General features: G+C 31.4%; 5 protein-coding genes across 17 annotated transcripts in view; 3 read left to right on the top strand and 2 right to left on the bottom strand.

Annotated features, from left to right (window-relative positions):
• The first annotated feature begins 635 nt into the window (after positions 1–635).
• LOC128895776 (sodium/hydrogen exchanger 7) lies at positions 636–11,969 on the top strand. Of its 8 annotated transcripts, XM_054158683.1 has the most exons (14): positions 636–912; positions 1,597–1,823; positions 1,906–1,983; positions 2,086–2,162; positions 2,431–2,640; positions 2,720–2,970; positions 3,083–3,285; positions 3,363–3,628; positions 3,712–3,763; positions 4,756–4,812; positions 6,007–6,210; positions 6,302–6,388; positions 9,777–9,799; positions 10,218–11,031. In XM_054158683.1, the coding sequence occupies exons 1-14, from the start codon at positions 669–671 to the stop codon at positions 10,228–10,230; spliced, it is 1,992 nt and encodes a 663-aa protein (XP_054014658.1). In that variant the 5' UTR covers positions 636–668; the 3' UTR covers positions 10,231–11,031. The 8 variants fall into 8 exon arrangements, with proteins under 8 accessions (XP_054014658.1, XP_054014652.1, XP_054014651.1 ...); XM_054158677.1 differs by lacking the exons at positions 9,777–9,799; positions 10,218–11,031 and adding an exon at positions 7,587–9,306 and having other exon boundaries at positions 6,022–6,210; XM_054158676.1 differs by lacking the exons at positions 9,777–9,799; positions 10,218–11,031 and adding an exon at positions 7,587–9,306.
• On the bottom strand, positions 6,505–13,267 carry LOC128895778 (metallo-beta-lactamase domain-containing protein 1). 2 transcript variants are annotated; one of them, XM_054158687.1, is made up of 5 exons: positions 13,110–13,267; positions 12,887–13,051; positions 12,686–12,805; positions 12,432–12,607; positions 6,505–7,254 (listed from the first exon to the last, which is right to left on the bottom strand). In XM_054158687.1, the coding sequence occupies exons 1-5, from the start codon at positions 13,258–13,260 to the stop codon at positions 7,240–7,242; spliced, it is 627 nt and encodes a 208-aa protein (XP_054014662.1). In that variant the 5' UTR covers positions 13,261–13,267; the 3' UTR covers positions 6,505–7,239. The 2 variants fall into 2 exon arrangements, with proteins under 2 accessions (XP_054014662.1, XP_054014661.1); XM_054158686.1 differs by lacking the exon at positions 6,505–7,254 and having other exon boundaries at positions 11,032–12,607.
• A 120-nt stretch (positions 13,268–13,387) lies between these two features.
• Positions 13,388–16,935, top strand: LOC128895777 (integrator complex subunit 9). Its single transcript, XM_054158685.1, has 10 exons — positions 13,388–13,528; positions 13,710–13,904; positions 13,978–14,382; positions 14,467–14,713; positions 14,778–14,958; positions 15,023–15,258; positions 15,333–15,544; positions 15,620–15,805; positions 15,879–16,073; positions 16,152–16,935. The coding sequence occupies exons 1-10, from the start codon at positions 13,520–13,522 to the stop codon at positions 16,269–16,271; spliced, it is 1,986 nt and encodes a 661-aa protein (XP_054014660.1). The 5' UTR covers positions 13,388–13,519; the 3' UTR covers positions 16,272–16,935.
• Positions 16,936–17,080: 145 nt separating this feature from the next.
• On the bottom strand, positions 17,081–19,656 carry LOC128895779 (FUN14 domain-containing protein 1). Of its 4 annotated transcripts, none has more exons than XM_054158689.1 (4): positions 19,499–19,656; positions 18,804–18,971; positions 18,295–18,490; positions 17,081–17,542 (listed from the first exon to the last, which is right to left on the bottom strand). In XM_054158689.1, exons 2-4 carry the CDS (start codon positions 18,962–18,964, stop codon positions 17,360–17,362), a joined length of 540 nt encoding a protein of 179 aa, XP_054014664.1. In that variant the 5' UTR covers positions 18,965–18,971; positions 19,499–19,656; the 3' UTR covers positions 17,081–17,359. The 4 variants fall into 4 exon arrangements, with proteins under 4 accessions (XP_054014664.1, XP_054014666.1, XP_054014663.1 ...); XM_054158691.1 differs by having other exon boundaries at positions 18,804–18,988; positions 19,499–19,606; XM_054158688.1 differs by having other exon boundaries at positions 19,370–19,510.
• A 369-nt stretch (positions 19,657–20,025) lies between these two features.
• Positions 20,026–25,860, top strand: part of LOC128895775 (histone demethylase UTY) — a 74,439-nt gene continuing 68,604 nt past the window's right edge. Inside the window, exons 1-3 of one of the 2 annotated variants that reach the window (XM_054158673.1) lie at positions 20,026–20,466; positions 20,941–21,194; positions 21,275–21,383. In XM_054158673.1, coding sequence (XP_054014648.1) covers positions 20,399–20,466; positions 20,941–21,194; positions 21,275–21,383 — 431 coding nt within the window. In that variant the 5' untranslated portion in view covers positions 20,026–20,398. Of the gene's footprint in view, positions 20,478–20,940; positions 21,195–21,274; positions 21,384–25,860 lie in introns of both variants that reach the window. The other variant, XM_054158674.1, reaches the window with a different exon arrangement.

The following is a 25,860-nucleotide window of genomic DNA, read 5'->3' as shown; positions in this document are numbered from 1 at the left end:
ATACAGATAGTCGCATATAGAGGTTAATTTTTAGAAAAATTATAAAGAAAAGAAATAAAACGGCTGCTCTTTACTTTGGAGCACCAAAAATTATGAACTGTTTTTTTGCACCTTCTTTTCTTTGGAAAATATTCGATCCTAACTTAGGATTTATTAGCTTTGACCGTGGGTTTGGTCGGCAATTAGGTCGGTAATGCCATTCTGTTGTAAACAAACAATCATAGATGGTGTGAACGTTTGTTATGAACGCTTATAACGAATATGTAGTGTGTTCTGTTGAATTCCTAACATTTTAACTTACATTTTCGTAATCTGGGTATCAAAAACTACTAAATGGTACAAAAAAGAAGTTCATAATTTTTGGTGCCTCAAAATAAAGTTTAACCTCAAGAGGGTCAGACCACTGTAAAAGCATTTTAATGGGAGGTATACTTATTTAGAAAGTATTTTTAAAGAAACTGCTAGCAGCATTGTATTAAATAAATTCAACTGGAAAAACGTTGTTGGATCCTTATCATCTGTAGAGTTTAAACATTAGTTCCCAAAGTCACCACTGATGACGTTGCCTCTGTTCAGGCGACAGCAATTTCCATTGAATGTTCAGTCTACCTTATACCTCGTTTGTGGTTAAACTGACAGTTTAATTAGGAAATGGTTATAAAGTAAAGATGGCAGTGAAAGGCGGCGCACGAATTTTTCTCCTCGCAATTTTGTGTATTTTCTTGTTAAAATCATGTAACGGGGCCGCGACAGACATTGAATTAGATGCGAAAGCACAGTTGTTGCATAGACTCGATAGTTTGAATCTTCTATTATACACATTTCTATTGATATTAACTGTTTTAACAATATGGACATTTAAGCATCGTCGACTTAGGTTCCTCCATGAAACTGGTCTAGCTGTCATTTATGGTAAGTCGTCTGCTATAGTCAGTATTTACGTATTACAATTATTAATTGTATTGTGTTGCGCAATGTTCAATTTTGTTTCTCACACATAGATATACACGAGTCCTTTGTCATTTGGTTACTGCATATAGTTATGTATATATACGCGTGTTAAATACTTTTACGTTTTAAACCTTATACTGTACAATATAATAGGAAAATTAAATACGATGCTCCTTTTAAATGTATTTTGTAAACAAGGATATTGCTGAATATTTAAATACATTTATGTCATATAAAAATATTTATATAGTTTTAGATCATTTTAATAGGATATCTTATTTTGATTGTTTTTATTTTGCAGCCATTTGTTCTTCAAAATAAATGATAAAATTTACTTTTTAAGTGGATATTCATATGTATTTTTTATCATTAAAATGTATTTTTTTAGAGTATTTATTACGATAATAAATTTAAAAAGCGTAGAAAAAGTAAAATTTGTGTATTAGCGATTTGAAATATCAATAAGTAATACTCATTAAAAATTGTTATTTTAATCGTTTGTACTTGTACCAGTTACATTCATGTGTATACCATAAGAAAATTATATAAGGTTAATTCCAGTTATGCAAATATGAGTACTTCTATGAATACAAATATTAAGTTGGCCTTCTGAATAAAATATAAAAACTTGTGAACATATTTCAGGATTAATTATAGGAGCAATAATTCGTTATGGCTTCACAACAAGTAGTACCATTCTTCACATGCCTGTTGTGCAAGACAACAGTAGTAAATATAATCAATCCGTTCCTCCGGATACGTTATGGTTACGTTTTCCAGAAGATAAAGGAGGCGGCGATATTAAGAATAAAACATTTGCTTATTCATTTAGAGGAGAGATTTATAAGCAAGATAATGAAATTGATCTCAAGGTATAATACTTTAACAAAGTTATTTATAAACTGTGTATACAACTTGCGTGCAATTTGAGTTCATATAATTAAATTATTACAGGCCACCTTTGATCCTGAAATATTTTTCAACATCATTTTACCACCAATTATTTTCCATGCTGGTTATAGCTTGAAACGCGTAAGTAATGTTACCATATGTTAACTTGTTCATTGTTTCTACCTGTGACGTTTACTTAAAAGAAATGCACAATCTAATTAACTTTGCAATTTTTTATTTCAGAAATATTTCTTTAGAAATTTGGGAGCAATTCTTATGTATGCTTTAATTGGGACAACAATATCAGCATTTGTTATAGGGTATGTCCTATTTGTTTGAACAAGTGTGTCTAACTAAGTAAACATATATTTACTGGACTAAATAACAAGTTTATTTTCATCTTTTAGAGCTTTTGTATTCGTTATTTCTTATGATAAATATGCGTTCATAGGTCATTTAGATTGTCGTTATCTCTTATTTTTCTCATAGTCTGTAAAGACAAAGAAAAATTCCATATGTAACACAATGAAATACCTCTTTTAATCATATATTTCACTTGTATGTGTATTATACATTATCTTTTTTCAGAGCATTGATGTATGCGTTTGTACAATTAATTCCGCATCTTTCTGCTTCGTTCACGTTTCTGGATACTTTATATTTCGGCGCATTGATATCTCCTACAGATCCGCTGACGATAATTTCAATATTTAACGATTTACACGTAGATGTAAATCTGTATGCATTGGTATTTGGGGAAAGCGTATTGAATGATGCAGTGGCAATTGTACTTAGTGGGTATGTATACAAAAAGATATTGGATCTCTTTAAGTAACCTTATTAAAGTTTAAACATGTTTACAAACATTTTATTACAGTTCAATACAGAATTATGCGGAACGTTATCAGTCAGGTTCAGGCAGATTTGAAACTGTAGCATTTTTCCAAGCATTTGGTGATTTTGTTGGAATATTCAGTCTTTCTTTATTTATTGGCGCTACGATGGGCTGTATCACTGCTTTATTAACTAAATTTACTAGAGTTAGAGATTTTCCTCTATTGGAATCAGCATTGTTTGTTTTAATGTCTTACAGCACTTTCTTAATTGCCGAAGCATCCGATCTTACAGGTAAACCATATTCTGACTGTATTACTTATAAGTGCTACAAAGGTTGTATTAAATTTACATAATGTTCTTCCTAGTAACATAATTATTATTTTAAACAATGATTCATACACAGGTGTGGTTGCGGTCTTATTTTGTGGTATATGTCAAGCACATTACACATATAATAATTTAAGTCCAGATTCTCGTCAACGGACAAAACAGCTGTTCGAGCTTTTGAACTTTTTAGCTGAGAATTTTATATTCAGTTACATCGGTGTTTCAATGTTTACTTTCCCAAAACACCATTTCGATCCAGGATTTATTTTTGCAGGATTCGTATCCTTGAGTTCTCAAATTATTTTTTAATCCGATGACATATGATAGAAACAAGATCCTTAACTCCCTCCTTACAGCTCTGTGCGTTACTAGGTCGTGCAGCAAACGTATATCCATTATCCTTTGTATTAAACTTGGCTCGAAAGCCGAAGATATCGTTAAATTATCAGCACATGTTATTTTTCGCTGGATTACGTGGAGCTATGAGTTTTGCTTTAGCCATCAGAAATACTGTGTCAGATGCGCGACAAGCTATGTTGACAACGACGAGTTTAATTGTAATTTTAACAGTGATTTTCCAAGGTGGTGGAACAACTCAGTTTTTGAGTTGGTTTAATATACCGTGAGTTCAAACGAATTTTCTTATAAGTATTTTTACATACACGATTATTCACTCTAATAATATTTGAACTGGTCATGTTTCAGAGTCGGAGTGGACGAAGAAATAGAAGGATTATCGCATAATGGAATGCGAAGTGTAAGTACCATATTTTTATTAAAAATATTAAATTCGAATTACAAGCACCAGTCCCAGTAAAGTAATATGAGATTGTGTTTGCACTAACGTATTTGTGTGCTAGATCTAATACAACAAGAGTAATATTTAGCGATAGCCATTTTAAAAAGAACATAGTCATCGAAATGTAGTTCAGCTTGTGTATTGCTAATATATTTCATTTAAAGGAACGCAATTTTTTATTAGTTTTTTGTAAATCTTCGAATTTCTTCTCAGTGCGTACATGTCTAGCTATGTTGCTTATTAACATGAAATGGAATATTAATTATTGTTATTACTATGTATATCAAAGAAGGAATCAGTGATTCCTGCAAGGGAAATTAAGACAATCACCGAAAGCAAAATTTTAATAAGATTATTTTCCTTTAAAGCATTCTATAGATAAAGTTAATCTTTAATATCAGAAAGCATCTCTAAAGAATTCAAACGTGCTTCACTGTTGTTTTTTTTCCAAACTGTTCATTCATGATACATAAGCAATGATTAAATTTACATAAAATGATCTCTATATAGAGCATAACAATATTTTCTTTCTAAGATTTCTAAAGCAAGAGTAATTACGCATGAATGCTTGAAGTCAGATTATTTTCACACTGCTATTTTCATCTACTTATTATATCCAGGTGTTTGAAGTACTATGATCTGCACTTTCAGTGTCATAAATCATGGTTAAAAATTTCTGAAATTTTAATTTCTTTATTCATTAACTTGTGTGAAAGGATTACACTCATTAATGTTGTTTCTTATAGTTATATTATACTTAAGTAATATTGGGTTACCGATGCACTAGAACTACTAAAATTATAGCTTGCACTAGAATTTAACTTTCTGATAAATTCCAGCATGTCTGTTACAGTATAACAAAAATTTTAAGAATGCTTTATTAATCCTAAATAAGTGCGCTTGATAATTAATATAGAAAATATTGGAATTTAACTTGCTAATTTTAATAGTCTGGTGGCGAAGGTGGCTTTGGAGAACTGGACATGCATAGGGAGCGAAGTCCTCCGGTATGTTTTCACATTAATTCAAGAATTGAGTTATGCCATTTATATGGTCACAAACAATTTGTATATTTCATATATATTAACAACGATAAGTTTCGTCTATCTAGACTGGTTTAATCCTATGGATTTTACAGCACATATTTCATCCTTTATTACGTAATTATGTAGAATATAAATTATTGGTTTTGTACATTATAAATAGTATTATACGAGTTGCTTTCTGTCATTAATAGATGTACAAAGTGACGGAATTTAAAATGGGGATGCAATAAAAATTATCTTATTAAAATGTTTGCAATGACCATTAATTCTCGTCGCATACTATCAATCGTAACAAATGATGCATTGTTTGCCGAGAATAATAAGATAATATGCACAAAAACAAGCATCTATGATATTATTAAACTGATAAAACACATTAAAATCACAAATACATAAACGTCTTCAATTAATACAAACTAATTATCATTGTTTAATACAAAGTTTACTTTTAACCGTTATACGGTGTATTATTTTCTTTTGGAAGTTTTATGAAAATATTATTTAGTTATTTGTTTAGTTGCTAGAATTAACTTGTTATAAACTTTTTAAATTGCGAAACTAATAATTTTACAAAAGCTTATATTTATTTTTAGCTACATTCACTTGTACAAGATGAATTAATTGCATCATATAATACATTGCTACAATTTTTGGCAACACATTAAAATTATAATTTCATTTTTATTAAGTAAGAATTTAAACTTCATATCATTTAAATTTGCTAACAGCATGTGCTTAAATATTTCCTTTTGTATACTTTTTGTTATCCATTCTGTATGTTGATGATTAGTAGTATACGAAATATTTATATACATTAACAAAACATATCCAAACAGAATTAACAGGGAAACACCAATGTAACAATGAACGATCAAGCATGTTCGTTAATACCTTATAATAACACCGAACAATTTTGTTATATAAAAACTTTGGCCAACTTCGATATTTTATTAAATTGCTGCATACACACTGTGATTTTCAAATTAATTTCTTGTAATTTAAATTTAGTTATTTAAATGTTGTACTAAAAATCTGTTTTTAAATGTGTAATTTTTTAACTGTCTTTGATAAATATAATTGTATACTTAATTACGTTTCAAGAAAATATCATGATCATACAGGATGGATAATCAATATATCCTTCACGTTTCACAGTATAATTCTATGCAGGATGGATCATTACCAGTCAGTGGCGCAAAACCTAATGAAAAAGCATTACTTGCCAGAATCTGGGGTGATTTCGATACTCGCTACATGAAACCACTTTTAACTCACTCCAGGCCTACATTATTAGAAACACTACCAGTGTGTTGCGGCCCTCTAGCTAGAATTCTTACTACGACGCAACAAATGACACAGGTATTAATTATAATTTTCAACAAGAAAACAAGATTTCAACTGTTTTAAGAAAATTGTTAGGTATTGTATGTCAATTTTCGTTACATTCTAGGACGAAGCTATTAGAAAAGCAGACTCAGATTCGGACTTTTGTCTCGAAGATCGTGAAATGGAGCGACGAAGGACGAGTATTCAACCGGTGAGTTTTCATCAACCTAATCTCAATTATACTATTAATCCGTGCTATCAGCCTAACAACACAGATGCCACTAATCCAGATGAACCTTATGTAATTCTTAATTTACACAAAAGATAGAAGTAATGAATTTAAATTAATATATTTAAATTTTTTACTAAACTGATCCATATACGAGAAAGTATTTTGTACATTAGTGCAAACGAATTTATCATTTGTACTTAATTTTCCTGTAATTATATTTTAAACACTATTTAAAAAATTATCTATTTGTTATACTATTTACATATAAACATTCTTGAAAACACTTGTACAACATAGTCTTTCCATTTTATATGAAAGTATCATTTCAATGTTTAGTATAACGCTTATATTTCTATTCAGTGTCTTCAGCTTTCTACGAACAACAATAGCAGTTACATGAGTCTCACAAAATCTATGCTTTCCTATCTTGGCGGATAATTGCTTATGCTAAATTCTTTCATATAAAATGTGTTGAATATGCATGAAAAAATTCATTTTTCTTCACTGTAGAAAGGCGGTGATACACACGCGAATGATTAAATAGCGTACATAATTGCAGTTACAAAATGTTTTTATGTACAGTAAGTATACATATTGATTACCAGTTAAATCCAGTTTTGTTAGTATAACAGAAAATTATTGTGTATCGCTGTTTATCATAATTAGGTTTTATGGGTTATTAACAACACTAACAATATTTCTACACTGACAAAAAATCAGTTAGTTGTAAAATATATGCTGAAGTTGAAACGCCATTGTATAGGCATGAATCTACATATAGTCTTCTTACTAAAGTTATTTTACAGTTACAGTAAATGTATGCAACCATTCTAGTCATTAATTACCTGTAATAAACACATGAAGAATTAACGACTTAGAATTGATTAAAAATCAATATGTGTAATACTACAGTGTAACACTTCCTCATCCATGTAACTTAGATTAGTTTGATATAAAAAAAATCATTTTACTTCTAGTTTCTGCATCTAATTTCTCTTAATTTGAAAATTATGTTTAATGTCTACTGATCCAGCTATACTGTTAAATGTTAAAAGGATATTTCTATTAATTTAACTTAAGCATCGAGAACTTGTGTTTTTGTACATCTTTTTCTTTATCAATTTAAAGTAATTTCTCTAGTCTACATTTGATCGCGCTCTTACCGATTTTTTTTTAGAGAAAAAGAAATGATGATTATGATGATGATGATGATGATGATGATGATGATATTGATGATGAGGAGGAGGAGGATGATGATGATGAAGACCTAAGAATCATTGGAATGGAAGGATTTATCCCGTTACGAACATTGTAACGGGACAGAAGCCGTTAAATATATATAGTATTTTGGGAAGATTATTTTTAAAGACTTTGTAATACATCCGTGGGGTAGGAAAAACGATTAAAAATAATTACTTCGTGTACATTAAAATTTTTTTTAATAATACTTTCACTTTTTTACGTTAATATTAAATAAGATCTAGATTATTAGCTAACATTTCCTTCCTTTTGTACAAGTCAAGGAATGTTAACAAGACATTCTTAAAAAATGCATTAAGTGTATTTTTTGAAATGTTAGCAATAAGGTAAAAAAGAGAGAAATGATATTGGTGCAAAAGATATTTATTTATTATCTCTGCACTCGAAACTTGTTGGCGTGACAGTATGGTGTATATTAGCATGAATGCAAATTATGGAAGTATAGTACATGAACAGCAAATTTCCAGATTATGTACATATTGTAATTTATTTAAAACTAGAATAAATATAAAAAAAAAGGTCTGATAAAATTCTGATCTACGTTAAAAGTACATTGAAATTGCCATATTTATTAAAAACTGTGTAATTGAACATTAAACATAATTTTCAGTATTTAACGAATCTCATAAACTTTCATACTTCAGTAATATCAAAAGAGTAATGTTATTAAAAGGTTTAGGGAGTAGACATTACCCCGTACAATTTCTTTAGTTTCCTTTTACGTTACCCGCATTTCATCTATTGTATACATATATGTATACAGTGATTCATAGAAGTATTCATACTCCTTTAACTGCTGACCTCGAACCTATGTAATTTATTGTTAAGGTAAAATGTTATGGAATGCTTGTTGATAAATGCGTATACTGTAAAGTACTGACCTAAACAGATACTAATTATTACTTGAAACCTTAATTAATTCAGTCTATATTGTTATCAATAAGAATCCTATAACATTTATCCTAAAAAGATATCAACAGACCGAAATTAGTAGTTGAGGAGCATGAATACTTGTGGGATTCACTGTAACTGTATTGGCAAAGGATTTAGTTCAGATCTGTCGTATACTGAATGCTGTTGCATGAGAAACCAAATCACTTTTCAGATATTAATTTTTACATCAAGAATGCTGTTTAAAAATTGCCGCTTGCACACTACTTATGCTAGTAATAACAAATTATTTTTACAGACAAAATAATTGTTTACATCTGCTTTCCTTACATTATTTCGAAATATCTCTCGCATTTATTCCTGCTTAACTTTTCCCACCTAATTATTGAGGTATTTTTTACATAACACTGCAACTGGCTTAAAGTACACAGCATTGTATTTAAGTCTTGATTATCATTATATTTTACTATTTATTTAAAAAATGTAAAAAATATATAATATAAAGATATAATAAACATAGTTCTATTAATGTTCGATTTTTTTTTCGAACTCATACATAATGCGTTATTGTGCAATCGGCAAGTAATATACTCTGCTAGTGATAAACTTTTAACAATTATGTTTGTACAGTTATAATAGAATGGTTTTAGTTCCGTATAATTTTTTTTTATTGTAGTATTATGTTTTTCTGTACTTATTTTTATAATTTATTTTACGTTTGTATTGCTTACTTCTATTTGGTTCCTCCACAGACACATATAAGGAGCTCTCCAAACAGAACACATTTATAAAAGTGAATATAACTAACATAGTTCATTACATAATAGTGAGTTGTATACATTTTTGAGGATCTGGTTGCAATTATGTTTTTTAAGTGTTAACAATTGTTCTCTCTATTTATAATATGCCATAAACATTTATATCGTTTAGTAATATCTTGTTAATTGACATAAATCCTAAATAAGAATGTAATTTTATTACGGGATAAGTTGTAATTTCTTAAAATGATACAAGATGTATATGCGTGCTTTTTGCTATATTGTAATCAATACCTCAAGTAATATTTAGTGAGAAAATTATGACCTAGGTACGTGCATATGCAATCTTCATGTCGAACCATATTACCATTGTATTATAGTTTCTATAAATGTTGATTATATTTTTCTGGTATTTGTTTTCTTTGGAAAATATTGTTCAATATTTCGGACAAGAAAAGACATTGACAACAAAAAGTTGCATGTAAGTATTGTCATACAGAAAACGAATAACACGGAGAAGACAAAGTAAGATTTGTCTTTCGTAACTTTTAAAATTGAATTCTATTTTCTGAGTTGAAATGGCATGTGTAATAAACGAATTAGTCGATTACAGACAATTTAGATAGTCGAAAGTTGCAAGAAAAGAAGGACAATGTAAATTACAATCCTTCTCCCTGTTTAGTAGACTATTTATTTCTGATCATGATACTTTTATAAAAACAAATTTTATTCCAAATACTTGTTTAGTTCTATACATGTTATATGTAATTTTTTTAAGAATGATTTTAATTAGAAATTCTAAACTGCCATTCTAATAATTGCATTTGGTGTACCACCAAATAATACAAGTAAGAATATAAGAGATGGATTCTTGATGTGTTTAATACTTTGTGGGGCAGCTGGGAACTGTGATGGGAGAAGTTAGTCCGGGACCACTACCACTGCACACACGCGTCGCCTTGCCAGGTTTGGTCGGCAGACATTTATAAAGACTAATTTATATTGGTAAATAAACTTACCTTGCTAAATATGTAATACTGTATGTCCAACTGATAAATGTATTTATTTAAAAGGCTCATGATCTGTGCAGATTATTATAACTAATATAATATTATCTATCGTAAATAGAATTTGAAAAATATCCAGTATCAGCTGCCTTTATTGTTAACATAAATCATTTTTTAATCACTATGAAAGTAAATTAACGATCATTATATTGTTTCTCTATAAAATATTAGTATCGAAATTAATATAACTCGCGTTACTTTCACTTTATGATTGATATAGTTCTACAAACTTTACTATTTATTTGAAAATGATTTATTACTCTTTTAAACTAGAAAAATGTCTAAATTTTTAAATAAATAGTTTGTATGTGCGTGCGTGTGCGTATGTGTGTATACCATGTTGAAATGTATATTACATTTATTGGTTGTACTAAATAATGATAATCTTGAATTTGATGAAGTTTGAGCAAAAAAAATTCTTATTGATGAATGAAATTTTTTTATTTTTAGTTGATATATAATTTACTATTCAGTGAAGATTCTAACTTGTAATTATTATTAGAGGAAAAATTGATCTTAAAATGCTATTGGATCAGATACAGTAATGTGATACCAACCTACATCTCCTAAGTATGCATTGTTCATTCGAATATAATAATTGATAAACACAATAAAGTATAATATCAGATGGTTAAGGAATTAGACATTTTGTCAAAAAAAAAAAAAAAAAAAACGCTATATTTATAAACAATTCTTACATTAACACAGTGACAATAAATTGATATCCTTGAGGCTACATTTCCGTATGTTAAAAATGTTAACTTTTCTAATACATATTAATACTAAAAGTTATGATATGATTTCATATTATTATATTTGGATGTATCATGCAATAGTTTGATAAGAATGGACAGTTACAGTTGTAATACAATTATTTGGACATAGAACTTAATTTGTTGTTCAGCAAATTGATTTTGCTGGCATATACAGTTGCATTTGCATTCAAGGTGCAGGACACTAAGTGTATGATGATACGAAGATACATCCTTATTATATTATAGTTTGTATTCATATAGGTGTTTTTAAAATATGGAAAGTGTGCATAATTGGTAAGCAAGTCAAGTCGATTAAAACGAAGCAGTATACTTGAAAAATTTCAACACGCGGCAAGTAAGACTAGTGCCAAAGCTTATATAGTTTAAAAAGATACGAAATAAATAATGAATCACTTTTACGAAAATCATTAGAAGCGAAAGTTTAATATGTTTTAAATACATGACACAGTTTTAAAAACTACTAAGAAGTGCACATTGCAAGCTATAATTATTATAAAAACTAAATAAAATAATATTGTTTGCAAAAATGTAATTTAATTATTTTTGAGAAGTACATAATATTGTCACTGATGGCAATATTCAATAAATTTATCGAATTGTTAGATGTTCATTAATAATTTCTTCTACAATGCTATTTAATGTACATAATGTGTGTACAAGTATATTTAATTATGATTTATCATCATCAAGATTTAAGCTACTGAATATAAATCTACTGGACATAAAAATGGTTGATAAAGATACACGAATTCTTACTTTAGATGTTGGCTGTGACCGTTTAAAAAAAAACATTGAAGCATGTAGTTTACATCCTAGAAATGAATATTCAAAATGCAGCATATTAAGAAACTGTACCTACAACGTATGTATTATGCTATTCTTTTTACATTACATGTATTTACTTAGTAAATTATTTTAATTGATTTATAATATTGCATACAAACTGGATTTTAGCACATAGCAATTAAAATGCCCTTTTCTATATATTTGTGAATTGAACAGTATGTAATAATTATGATTGTATGTATACATATATCGAATACTGATGTTGTGATACTATGTACTACACTTTACAGTGTTTAATAAAGTCTTTACAAGAATGAATTAGAATTAAGTTAAATTTCATTGATTACCAACTCTGCAACTTTAACTACTTTACAACTCCAGAATGTAAAAACTACAGTCTCATACAATATGAAATATTCAAAATATATTTAAACATTTGCATTATACCATCACCATAATATTATCTAATTACTTGGTCTCTTACAATCTTTCTCATGTCATCAGTAACATGAAACATTGATCCATGTCCAGGAATGATAAAGTCTGCTAAATTTATTACATAAACTCTCATTTCTGATTGTATCTTTTGTAATTCCAAGGTTCCTACATCCTTCCAGATTGATGGATTTAAGATGTCCTCTTCTTTTTCAAACAAATCTCCTATACAATTTATGAGACTATGTATAGATTAATTTATGTAAGACATTTAAAGTGTTAATGTATTTGTAAGAGAAAGACCTGTAATAGCAAAGGTAGTAGATCTTCCAGAAACTATAGTTTCAATCAATACTGTAACATCATCCGATGTATGACCAGGAGTAGCTATGACTTTAACTTCTGGACAAAGTTTATATTCCTCTGTATTTAGAATAATTATAATTTTTATCTATTATGTAATAAAAGCTGATCATAACTGTTAACATATGTAGAGAGTTCTACCGTTTTTTAAATCTGTTTCAAAAAACAGTTCACCACGATGAACACAGGTTCCAACTATGTGTTCTGCATTTGTAAAAAGATTGTTGTTCCCTATATGATCTGCATGGCTGTGACTACAAACGACGTAATCAATTTCATCAGGTGTAATATCATGTTGAGTGAGTGCTGAAACAAAATAATTGAATATTTTTTAAAGAAATTTCAAACATTATCAAAACGATACCTTGTATTATTTTCTCGCGATCCCAAGCTGTCATGGTATCAACGATAATATTTTTAGATGCTTTTATTAATGTACAAGAACAATTTGCTCTCATTGTTCCGTCTGTAAATTTTGTTGAATATCCATCAAATAACACGATAACTTCGCACATTATTTAAACTTGAAGTTAAAAGAAAAGAAGTTGAAGAGATTGAAGATTACAGTTTAATTGTTTATATTTTTTTTATTGCGCAATGTATATGTTATATTTTGTATTGATTAAATTAAATCTGTTTGACTTGTCATCAAACAATTGTGTCAAAAAGTTTTGAAACCGGGAGTTTCATGTGAGAGGTTATATTTTTCGTAATTATACATCAGATCGAAATATTTTTATTTTATAATTGTGCGTAATAGTGAAGACGTTTAAAATGAAACTGGTAATTACTTTTTCATTGTTATAAGAGTTCATCATATATTTACATAATTTATTTGATTATATAGGTTATTCTTAATAATTTATTTAATTATAACCACATGTTACTTAAATATTTGTTAGCTTTCGTTATTATTTCGTGTTTACAGTAATCATAGTGTAAAAGTAATTCTTCGTGTTTCTAGTATTGTTTATCGAGTGAACCAACAAAGCCATGTCTGGTTTTGAGTTTCAAGGGAATTACTCTGATGTTAGATTGCGGTTTAAACATGCAATCCATATTACATTTTATGCCAATGCCCTTGGTTCCTAGCGCTAAATTTAATTCTTTGCCATCTTGGCTTCCACGCGATAATCATCAAGATTGGCAAATAGAAGGGGTTTGTATATTTACGTATCTTAATTTAGATGTAAATGAAACTGCATGTTTTATTTGTTACGTTACATTTTTAGGAATTAAAAGAATGTTGTGGCAGAGTATTTGTTGATTCTACTCCTGAATTTTCTCCACCTCTGGAAAAAATAATAGACTTCTCAGAAATTGATGCTATTTTAATATCGAATTATACCTGTATGTTAGCTCTGCCATTCATAACGGAAGACACTGGTTTTAAAGGCATTATTTATGCCACGGAACCAACGTTACAAATTGGGCGTTTCTTTATGGAAGAATTAGTAGAATTTATTGAACAGACACCCAGAGCAACATTAGCTAAACATTGGAAGGAGATGTTACATGTTTTACCTCCTCCATTAGCTGATGCTCTTAAACCAAAATCGTGGAAGCACATATATTCATTGTCAGCAGTCAATACAGCTTTATCATATATCCAAACAGTTGGCTATGATCAGAAACTGGTGAATTGATATAATAAAACTATTGCTTAGTAGTAGTTATATAGTTGATAGTTATATACTTAGATAATCATTGGTTCATTACAGGATATATATGGTGCATTAACCGTTACTCCTATAAGCTCTGGGTATTGTTTAGGTAGTAGTAATTGGTTGATTTCTTGTGACCATGAAAAAGTTGCATTCGTGAGCGGATCTTCAACATTGACAACTCATCCGCGACCTATGGAGCAAGCTACCTTGAAACATGCTAATATGTTGATATTAACAGGTTTAACTCAAACACCTACTGCTAATCCAGATACTATGCTTGGGGAGCTTTGTATGACCGTCGGTACGTGTAAAAATTACGGTATGTATCAGAAATTTAATGCTTACATAAAAATTCAATTTTTCAGCAATGACACTTAGATCAGGTGGATGTGTTTTAATACCATGTTATCCATCTGGTGTTGTGTACGATTTATTCGAATGCCTTAGTACTCATTTGGATAAATCAGGTTTCTCGCAAGTTCCTTTGTTTTTCATATCACCAGTTGCCGAATCTTCTTTAGCATATTCGAATATTTTAGCTGAATGGTACGTTTCGAAATGTTAGCTAGCTTAACAAGTATCCAAATTGTTTATGCTAATTTTATTTTAGGCTGTCGACAAATAAACAAAATAAGGTGTACCTTCCAGAGGAACCATTTCCTCATGCCTTTCTTGTAAAAAATGCTAGATTAAAACACTTTACATCCACATATGCGGAAGGTTTTAGTTCCGATTATAGACAACCCTGTGTTGTATTTTGTGGTCATCCCAGTCTTAGATTTGGCGATGCAGTCCATTTCGTTCAGATGTGGGGTAATAATCCACAACATACTATAATTTTTACAGGTACATCAACTACGCATATTCTTGTCTAACGAAGAAACGCAACTTATGTTATATAGTGTTTCGTATTATTACAGAACCAGATTTTCCGTATTTGGATGCTTTAGCACCATTCCAACCATTAGCTATGAAGGCAGTACATTGCCCAATTGATACATCTCTCAATTTCACTCAAGCTAATAAATTAATTAGAGATTTAAAACCAGAACATTTAGTTATACCTGAATGTTATACGCAACCGCCGTTAACAGCACCGCATAGGACAGATCTTGTAATAGACCCTGTAGGAGTAAGTTTTACTTTATATCAGTATCAAGATATCTTTATGCAGATATTATCTTAATACTTTGTGTGTATGTTTAAGGAAAAAGCTCTAATCACTTTTAAACGAGGCGAAGTTATAAAATTGCCTCTGAAAAGGAAGAAGGGTCGCGTATTTATTGAACCAGAATTAGCTGGGAATATAATTCCAAATGAAGTACGACCTGGTCTAAGTCTTGCTTCTGTTACTGGTGAATTAGAAGTTAAGGATAACGTATATACGATAAAGGTACGCGTTATTAAAATGAAAGTGGAATAAATGTGAACTCCTGGAGTTTTTATTCATTAAATCTCATTTTCAGAGTATCGAAGACAGACCTACAGGAAAACGAAAGACCTCTTCCGGTTCACCTGCGCCAATCAAAGAAGAGGTTCTTAAAGAAAGGAAACACGAATACGGTAATTTGGACCCACAGGAATTACTTCAAAAGCTTAATCAAGAAGGCATTCAAGGGGCCAAGTTACAGCACAGTCCAACTTCTACCAGTATTCACTTGGTATGACACATGTTTCTTAAATAAATATAGAAATTATATTGAATTTATAACATTTTCATCCATCGTTTATACTTGCAGCAAGATGAAGATACTTTGATTCAAATAGGGGACAATTCAACGCACATTTTTTGCAACGGCGATCAAAAGATTAGAAGACGATTGAGGACTATTATAATGCAGTGCCTCAAAAGATTTTAACGTAGTAAGTCGACAATATTAAATTATCACTATTTTATACAATTTCAATTTTATTATAATTTATTTTTTTACATATTTGGAATATTTGTTCGTTTAATACAGAGAAAAATGATAATCCTAAGTACTTTTGATTAGCAATAAGCAACATTCATTTCTGAAATTGTACATAACCTTGTCTTGTACATACACAGGCATTGCATTGTATATATCTACAAATACGCACTATATAAATGTGGCAGTATTAAATCCATTTCATTCATTACATCGATGCTAAAAGATACTTAAATAATATCATTATCTTTTTGAATGAAATAAAGATATCATAAAATAATGTATCTACCTCGAATGAAAACATATAACTTAGATATATATCATTGAGACTGAAAATATATTATTTTAAAAAAAAAATTTCTTATACTGTTATATTATAACACAATCTTTCATTATATGTTGTATAATATATACATAATTTATATTATTCAGTATTGGGAATAATACAAAGAACAAGTGCTCTGTCAAATTATTTTTTAATACCTAACATAAGCTTAATGGAGTTAAGGTTATATTAGTCTCTATGCCCTAAAGATACGATCTCTAAAATGACTGCGTTTTTATTTTTGCTGCATTCTGAATGGGTATGCATATATATTATATGTACTACAAGTTAATATTACCTACTTTTCTAGTGACTAATTGAAAAATAATGAACTTGTTCTTACAGATAAATAAATGTTATTGACAATTTATATTTGTAATTAATGTTACTTTATAAAATGTACAAAAAGTATTTGTAATTTGAAACGCATGCATGTTTTTTAAGTGTTTTATTTTTTTTTTTTACATTAAAAAAAATGTGCTAATTTGCAGGGGAAACGTTATCAAAATTTCAGGCACAAAAGTATATTCTAACTTTCATTTGTTTCATACATACTGTTGATTGTTGAGTATATTTCATTATACGTTCTTTTAATTCATCATTTCTCTTATCTCCATTACGAGTTCATCACATTTATTATCGGGTTTTATAACGTTAGTTTTTGGATAAATACCTTGTTTATACTTGCATTCAGAGTGCAGCATATTTAAACCTAATTACCAGTAGCAATGCCAAGTGCTAGACCGGCTATAAAGGATGCGACGAAAAAATGGAACTCTGTAGGTTTGAATGTCTTTTCACCAGTAACAGAATGATACCAACGACGAGTACGAGATTCTCCATTTTTCAATAACTGTTCGGCTTTATCTAACTTTTTATCGACATATCTCTCGACCTGAAACAGTAAGTTCTGTTACTAAAATCGATTATTTATTTCTAACATATGGAAATATATAAACATCGCATACAAATTTACACAAAGGATGTATACGCCAATTCTTGATATAAATCAAATATTGATCGTATTTTACAAAATAAGAATAAAAAAAAAAGAAATTCTAAACACTTTGTTTATTGCAAAATCAACTTAAACTTTCTATTCACAATACGTCCATTATCATTTTCCATTCCCATATCTTTTTTTTTTAGTCGTATCAATGCATAAATTTGCATAAATGTACGCAATTGACAACTGAATGCATATGCATGTCTTTTGTTAAAAGCATTAAAATTTTAATAGCATATACATAACATACAGTACCATAAATATTTTTATCACATATAAACTTACACATTAAAAAACTAAAATAAAAATGTTTCTCTATATTTAAATAATCTTATTAATTTAACTGATAAATTATATTTTTGGTTATCCATGCCATTGAGAATAAAAATTATAGCTAACATACAATGTTAATATAAAAAGTACTCAATATACATTATTCTCGCGCAGTTTTGTGAGATATTAAGCACTTTTTTATTTAGGACGCTAAACCAATAATGAAGCCACCAATGAAACTTGTTGCCACAAACGAATTATTTCGGCACCAAAGCCCTACCTGTGAAGTATATGAGTATTTTATTTACAGATATTTATATAATAATACCATTAGTATATATATAGAAAATATAGTAATATACACTTGCCTTATCTATGAGTTTTGGTCCTTCACCAGTAACTTTTTCCTCCACCTTATCTGTGATCTTCTCAGCTTTTTTCTGAATTTTATCCCAGTTGATTTTTATGTAACCTTGATGTGCTGCTATTTGTAATATTATAATACCACCACCAACTGCAAACGCAGCCATTTTCCCAACTTTCATTGTCACAAAGCCAGTTACCCTATATAAAATATTTATACAAAGTTGAAATGAATTATTAAAATATAATATATCCCTCTTTTAACATCTATTAACAACTTTGCCAAATACAAGTTGACATATGTATATTTGTAACAAATAGATTCGAAAGAAGAATACAAATCAATACCACTAATGATGGATAAAATCAATAAACTGGATATTATCTCATAAGTGGTATCTATGAGAAAAATAACATCTAGAATTAATTCAGTCAAAGACACTGTGGCAGTTAAAATATTAAATACATTAAGAGGTTTTCAAGTAATTCTAATATACATATATACAATGCGTACCATCCTGATGTTGTGCCAATAATAATCTGTTTGGTAGCAGATGTCTTGCTCACATCTCCCAGAATTTTGTCTATTATACCCTTTGCCTCCTTTGAGATATCAATTTCACTTTCTTCTTTGTTTGCATCGTCTTTGCTTTTTTTAGATACAGCAGGATTCATTTTGAAACTGAAAGCAACAAATTACTATTTCTGGATTTTCATTAGAAACTGACAATTATTCATGTTAGTCTACAGATATTTTTCAAATTTTCAAGCCTTTACATTTTTACATATTATTCTTTCCCACAAATAGCCCTGCAAATAATACAATAAAGGAAACACTATTCTCACGTCTTTAAATAACAAAGCATTAGTAAGTCATACTTGGACTATTCGTCGGAACGAAAATATATCGATGATTGCATTGCCAAGAATTCGCAATAATATATGTTCCGTTATAAGAAATCTAATGTTTCAGAATCGACTGTTTGCATTCCCTCTCAAAGTATGTAATACAGTCAAAACATAAGAATAATGCATTCCGAAATACGGTGAAAAAAAAAACAAAAAGAAGTAGAAGTCTACCGTTTGAAAAATTTTGTTGCTCCTGACTTGAGGGTTTTCTTATGCAGTTTGAGCATGATTCAATTCAGGTGTAATACCGAAATTATATAATATCTCATGGTGGTTAATATTTACACGTATAAAGCTCACCTAATCGTTAAATCACCTTCGATTTTTATGAAACTAACGACTTTGTGCGAATAAACCAATATGACAGATCAAAACCTCCGGCAATCTCCGGTACGTCGCAACGACTGTTCGCAATTTAAAGAACGTGAAGACGTTACGATAACCAAATTACTATATCACCGTTTCAAAGAAACAACTATTATTGCTATTATTAGTTTCAACTCGAACGAGTACGTATAAATAAATACACGTGATTGCATTGGTCCAGCTCTGATCAAAGTAAAATATAATAAGTCCAACGCGTAATGGATCCAAGTATGCAAAAATTTGAAAAACACAAATTGCTGTGAAATTGAGAAAGATACATTGCTAGCGAGGATTACAATATCAATGAGTTTATTTAAACAAACTTGATAAATATGCCCTAGAAGGAACGAGAGATACAAGTTTTAGATACATTGATTGCAAGGACCATCTATATCTAGGGATACAACACGTAATGGGTGAAAGCATGCAAAAAATCGAAAGACAGAAATATCGGGATAAAAATAAAAAGGTGTAGATAGATTGCTAGCGAGGTTTACGATATCAATGACTTTATTTAAACAAACATGATAAATATGTCGTAGGAAGGAACGAGGGATACAAGTTTTCCCGCCATTTTAAGACGTTACCGGGACCGATGTTCTTTAGTACCGGAATTCCAAGTCGATGCGAGCCACGGTAATGGTCTTCCGTCGCGTGATTCGCCATCCTGGTTTAACCTGATCGCCGCTTTCAAAAACTAATCGTCCCGATGAGGTGACGGGGTGTTGAGGACGCGAATCGAAAGAACTCTCGGATTTTCGTGAAAAGCGGCCTGTTCCGCGCGTAAACATGTGTCCTTTCTGTTCTTAATGAGTATATTTACCGTGCGTGAAAATGGCCCAGGAGACTGACGATATCAACTTGACTCCTCAAGAATTACAGATACTATCGGAGTTAGACAGGTGATTTTGAAGTAAACAAAGTCTCCAGTAACAAAAATCCATGCCGATTTCTCGATCTTTCGCCCGTTCGTCGTGTTTTCCAAGTGTATTTTTTTTTTTTAATATAACCTAAAAAGTTATTTGACAGAATAGGCGCGCAATTCGATCGGTTTAATAAGACGTGCGTGCAACCTACTGACATCCTTTTCATACGTCTGATCGTGTTACATTCGGTTAATATGTGTTATGGTCCCATCATTTTTACGTTTAACGATCATTTTTTTTTTATTTCAATGACGCGAGTTATCGCGCTGTAATTATTGAACGAACACGAAATAAACATAGCTCATGTCTGATAACGTGTAGTTCACGTCAACTGTATTACGATTAACGTGTAATCGAATTTTAAAAGTAGTTTTCTTTTTTGTGATTCCTTTTAGTTTTTACGTACAAAGCTTACTGACCATTGTGTCTTTTCTTTCGATTTGTATATAGTCGGCAGTTTGGATTTCTCAAATTAAATTCACCAGAGCAATCAAAGAAGAAAGCTTTAGTTGTTCGTGCAATTAAATATCTAGAAAGGATGTTGGTTCAAGCACAAGCTGAAAAACAACGTAGAAAAGCAGACAGTACAAAAATGAATCTCGACGAGTTAAAGGACGACGACGATGACAAAGGAATTAGTATAGATCCTAAAACATATTGTAAGCTGGGACATTTCCATTTACTTTTAGAAGATTATAGTAAAGGTAATTGATGATTTGTGCTATTAATTTTTTAATATCTTCCTTGTGTAACATTGACTCACATATTTCTTTTATTTTGATAGCTATGTCGGCGTATCAAAAATTTTATTCTCTCAAAGGGGACTATTGGAAAGATGCCTCCTTTCTGTATGGGCAAGGACTCGTTTATTACCATTTCAACGCTTTTCAATGGTAAGTGACTGAGATTGAATTGTTTAATATAATGGTAAATTGTTTCATAAAATTTTTGTTTCACTATTCTGCATACACAAACTTCCTGCTAGTTGCATAATATTTAATTCTAATATTTTCTACATTATTCTTACATTTGGGAGGGTGATAAGTAATTATACATGTTTTGTGCGAATACATTTTGCTCGATCGTTTTATTCGTCGTTCGATATTTTTATTTAGACAAGAATTTCGAGGATCTCTGTATCGAGACATAACCAATTTCGTAGTATTTTCTGATCGTGTACTTTGGGAAAACGAAAGCAAGACAGAGAGGATGAAAATGTCTCTACAGAAAAATGTAATCTCTCATGAGAGTTGTTCGCCTTGAAAAGGGGGCGTTGGCCCCGTGAACGGTGTACACATAGAGTTCATCGTTCTTATCCTGTATCCTCCACCTTTTTTAATTTCGCGCAAAATCCTGTTGGTAAAGACGCTTCGTCCTACGCTGTCGGTGAAGTAGAATATCGCTTGGGATCGGTAAAATAGATCGCGAGCGAGAGTGTTCTCGATCGAGATAGGCGTTAGTAACCGAATTGGGCGATAGATGTCCTCGATTTTTCCACATCGAAATAACGAAAAGTGCCTACGTGCCCAGCTGCAGTGGAGGTATGGCGGCTAGGAAAGACGAGGGGGAGGGGAATAATAGGCCAAATACGCATCTGTTTCAACGACCGAAATGGTAATTTAGATTTCCTACACAAACCTTGTGTCTATAACTGTGATAATAGGTTGCTTCGTTCGTAATATCCTGCAGCTCGGCAAATACGAATTACGATCGCTTTTGTAAGCTTTTTTCTTTACATATCGGGATGATTAGGTACATATATTTCACATGTAGTGTTCGAATGCAAACGTGTCGACTAGAAATCGTTTATTATCAAACTACGTACGTGTTTGTATGTAATACTCCGGTATGGACGATGTGCACTTGAACAGATATTCGTGGGTCGAATTATTTCGGTGGCAATATCGATTATGACGCGCTGTGACCACCTTAATAAAACTGTTCAGGGAAATCTAATTTAAACTTAATCGACGCCAACGATACAGAAATGTGCTCAGATTTCGTCGCGTGATATTTAATTGACGCGAATACAGAAATCGGGACGTTTCCATTAATTCCCCATTAGATGACTTCGAAATAGCACCGCAAGGTTCGTCGCATCGCCGAATATCACTTGACGTGGTTACGTTCGTCATTCTCGATTAGCGTCGTGTCAGTGACCAGGTCAAACGTTCGATCGTCATATTCTAACAATATCTTCACGTCGTGGGAATAAGGGACTCGTTAAAACTATAAAATCGCTCAATTTTTAATCGAATCGGTCCTAACCTATCGAATTAGGTAATGGAAATTTTTCTTTCGTACATTGTCTATCATTCGAACAGGAAGGGGGAGAGGGGTATCTTATCTTAAAAATCTTATCTTCTTTCATTTATTTTAAACAAAATTCGTTCAATGACGTTAGTTACATTTACCTCAATCCACGTTTGGGGTAAATACATGACAGATATTGTTACTGTTTGACTTGGACGTTTCCTGTCAGGCAATCCGCTTTGTAGACGGTCAGGAGTGGGAATATCGATTTCCTGTTCAACCCTCCTTAACTTGGATGGAGCAAGATTCCCATGGAACAAACCTCGCAGAAAAGTCCCTTCCGATCTTTCGGCATTCCACTCGACCACGATACCGCGTAATCGTTGTCAATTTCTTTGATTGACATCCCTGGCTATTCCGCCTCGAAACGAATATTTCTCCGTATGTGTTGTTTGTTGGATTGCGCGGAACTGAATATTCCATTCAATATCAACAATAGTAAATACTAGAGATCCCTACACTTCACGTGTATCGAAATACCCGGGTACACGGGTAATTAATGGATTCATGTTTTAATCCGTGTATTTTTAATGCACGGGTGCGCATACGTGGAATTATACGGGCACGATATCCGATTATTTTTATACACAAACTTTTATGTAAAAAAGCTATTATTCTAAAATAATGATTCTTATTAATTTTGACAAAATTGATATTCAGTAAAATAAACAAATAAAAAAGTATATAAACGTAAGAAGAATAAATAAAACAGAATTAATTGTTTAGCGTAGTTTGTAAAACTTTATTTACTAGTTCAAATAAATATTCGAGTCACGGGTAACAATAGATAATTCGATGTATATGGGTACACGTGTATTACGATGCACGTGTACGTACCTGGATATCCGTGTATTTAGATATCCGTTGTAAGCGTATATCGATACCCGGGTACCTGTGCATTAAAAATACCCGTGTTCTTAATCCCTTAATACTCCGTACACGTGTTCCGTCTACCCGTGTATTTTTTTAATACCCGTTCAAAACCGCGATCTCTAGTAAACACGTTTCCGAATTAATTGAATAATAACATAACAGTAATATCGCGCCCTATATCCACTATGATTTTGTAAAATAAGAACAGAACTGGTAAGGTGCGGGGATGGTCCATTGGAAACAGTGGTCGATTATCATTCCAAGGGCTCCGAGTTCGAATCCCCTCTCCCTTTCGAACGTTTTTTATCTGTAAATTTCGAACGCAAAAATTCTCTCTGCGTCTTGTAAAGGCTTTCCCAAAAAGCTAGGGAATATTTGTTAGATAATGCATTGTTACGAACATAAGAATGGTCATAGAATCGATCGTGGCGTTATTCCGAAGTAAAAGACAATTATACATGGCGGTGACGTGGAAAGGTAGAAATTCTCCTTTCGTCTTTATCTTGATATCGATAAACCGCAGACTTATTCGACGAATGAAATTGAATGGAAAATCTCTTTGCGGGATAGGATAGGATGCGAGAGGCGGTTACCTTGGATATATGTATATTGCGTTACAAAGCGTTCGTTCAGGTGTGCTTAGGAAGTACGTAACAGCAATTACGTATTCGGCATAGGCCAATCGAATGAAACGCGACGCCTCTCTCACACGTCTTGCGTCTTTTCTGTCCCATCGATACCAATATGTATTCGTGCTCGCGGAAATCAAAAGCTTCTGTGATCCGAAGCTTTGCCTCGTGCGTCCCTTTTTCATCTCCCCTTTCAATAATATCGCGAATATAAAGTATTATAACAAGCTTGCAATTGTTTCCATTGATCTCCAGAGCACGTACACGTATTGTACGAAACGAGATGTTTTTTTAATTCATTTTTAAATCGAACAGTTGCGTAAATTTTCGACCAAGCGCGAGCAGAATTTGTCGTTCATTTTACTTTCCGTGTTTCTCGCGTTTATTTTATTTATTTATTTTCCTTCCGTTCTTATACCGTATAAATGCAGCAGTAAATGAAACCGCGAAGTCGTAACAAGCAACCGAAGAAACTGGAACAGGTCGCTCGATACTGCTATACAGTTGGCAACCTTGCATTTCGTAGTAACACGACAGAAAAAATGAATTATTCAACTATATTCCCGTTGTTATTAAATCCTCATAATTGCTTCCACATTTCAATCAAGAAAATTGCAATCATTGAAATTGATACAATTATGGATATCTATCTATCTATCTATCTATTTATTTTTTTTTTTTCAGTCCATTCAAAATTGAATTGTTTTTATCGATACTTATCCACATTTTTCTATCTTTCTATACCTTGAATTGTAACATACCCTCCCATAAGGGTCGCTTTCTGTCTCAGTGAAACACCCTCCTTAAGAGTCGCGACACCCCAGCTCGAAAAACACCGATTCGCATCGATCTCGCATCGTAACGCTTCGTTGTTCGTCTTTTTGAAGTACGAATAATCATAAAACCGGGCGAAATTGTTATATTAATTGCGTTCGCGTGATAGGTTTGTTCATTGCAGCGTACGTGATCGCGATAATTATACGAGTAGAGCCACGGTTGGTCGATAACAGAAATTACAAAGAGAAAATGGTTCGGCGCACGCTACTCGCCGAAGTATCGACGGTGAAATGAATATTACCGTTTCTGTACCGTGAAGTTATTTCTTTGTTTCCCTCGCCGCATGAACGCGATAGGATCAATCGTAACGCGACTAGTGTCTGAACCCTGCCGGGATACGTTCCAATTGGATACGAAGTACACGCTTTGAAAAAACAAAAGCAGCACTTGTAAGTGGAATCGAAGCTCGTCAGATTGCGATCGAACCTTATACGCGGGAAAATAACAGCGGCGCGCATAATTAAAAAATAAAAAAAAAAAGAACATGCTCATACTTCGTACGATAATGTATTCGACGATATAGCCAATTTAAAAGATACTTTTGTCGAAGGAGGAAGAGCTATTTTTAATTAGTTTACCTTTTATGTTTGTTTGTATTCGTTTTTATTATGAACTTTTTACAAAGTTGTTGGCACATTTCCTGTTACATTACTTTCTTATCTTCCAATTTTCTTATAAATGTTATTTTCGCGCTTACATTTTATAATACTTGTCGCCT

The sequence above is a fragment of the Hylaeus anthracinus genome, unplaced genomic scaffold, assembly GCF_026225885.1.
Source record: "Hylaeus anthracinus isolate JK02 unplaced genomic scaffold, UHH_iyHylAnth1.0_haploid 5, whole genome shotgun sequence".
In the NCBI taxonomy this organism is placed as follows: Eukaryota; Metazoa; Arthropoda; class Insecta; order Hymenoptera; family Colletidae; genus Hylaeus; species Hylaeus anthracinus.
This window is presented reverse-complemented; position numbering and strand designations above follow the sequence as displayed.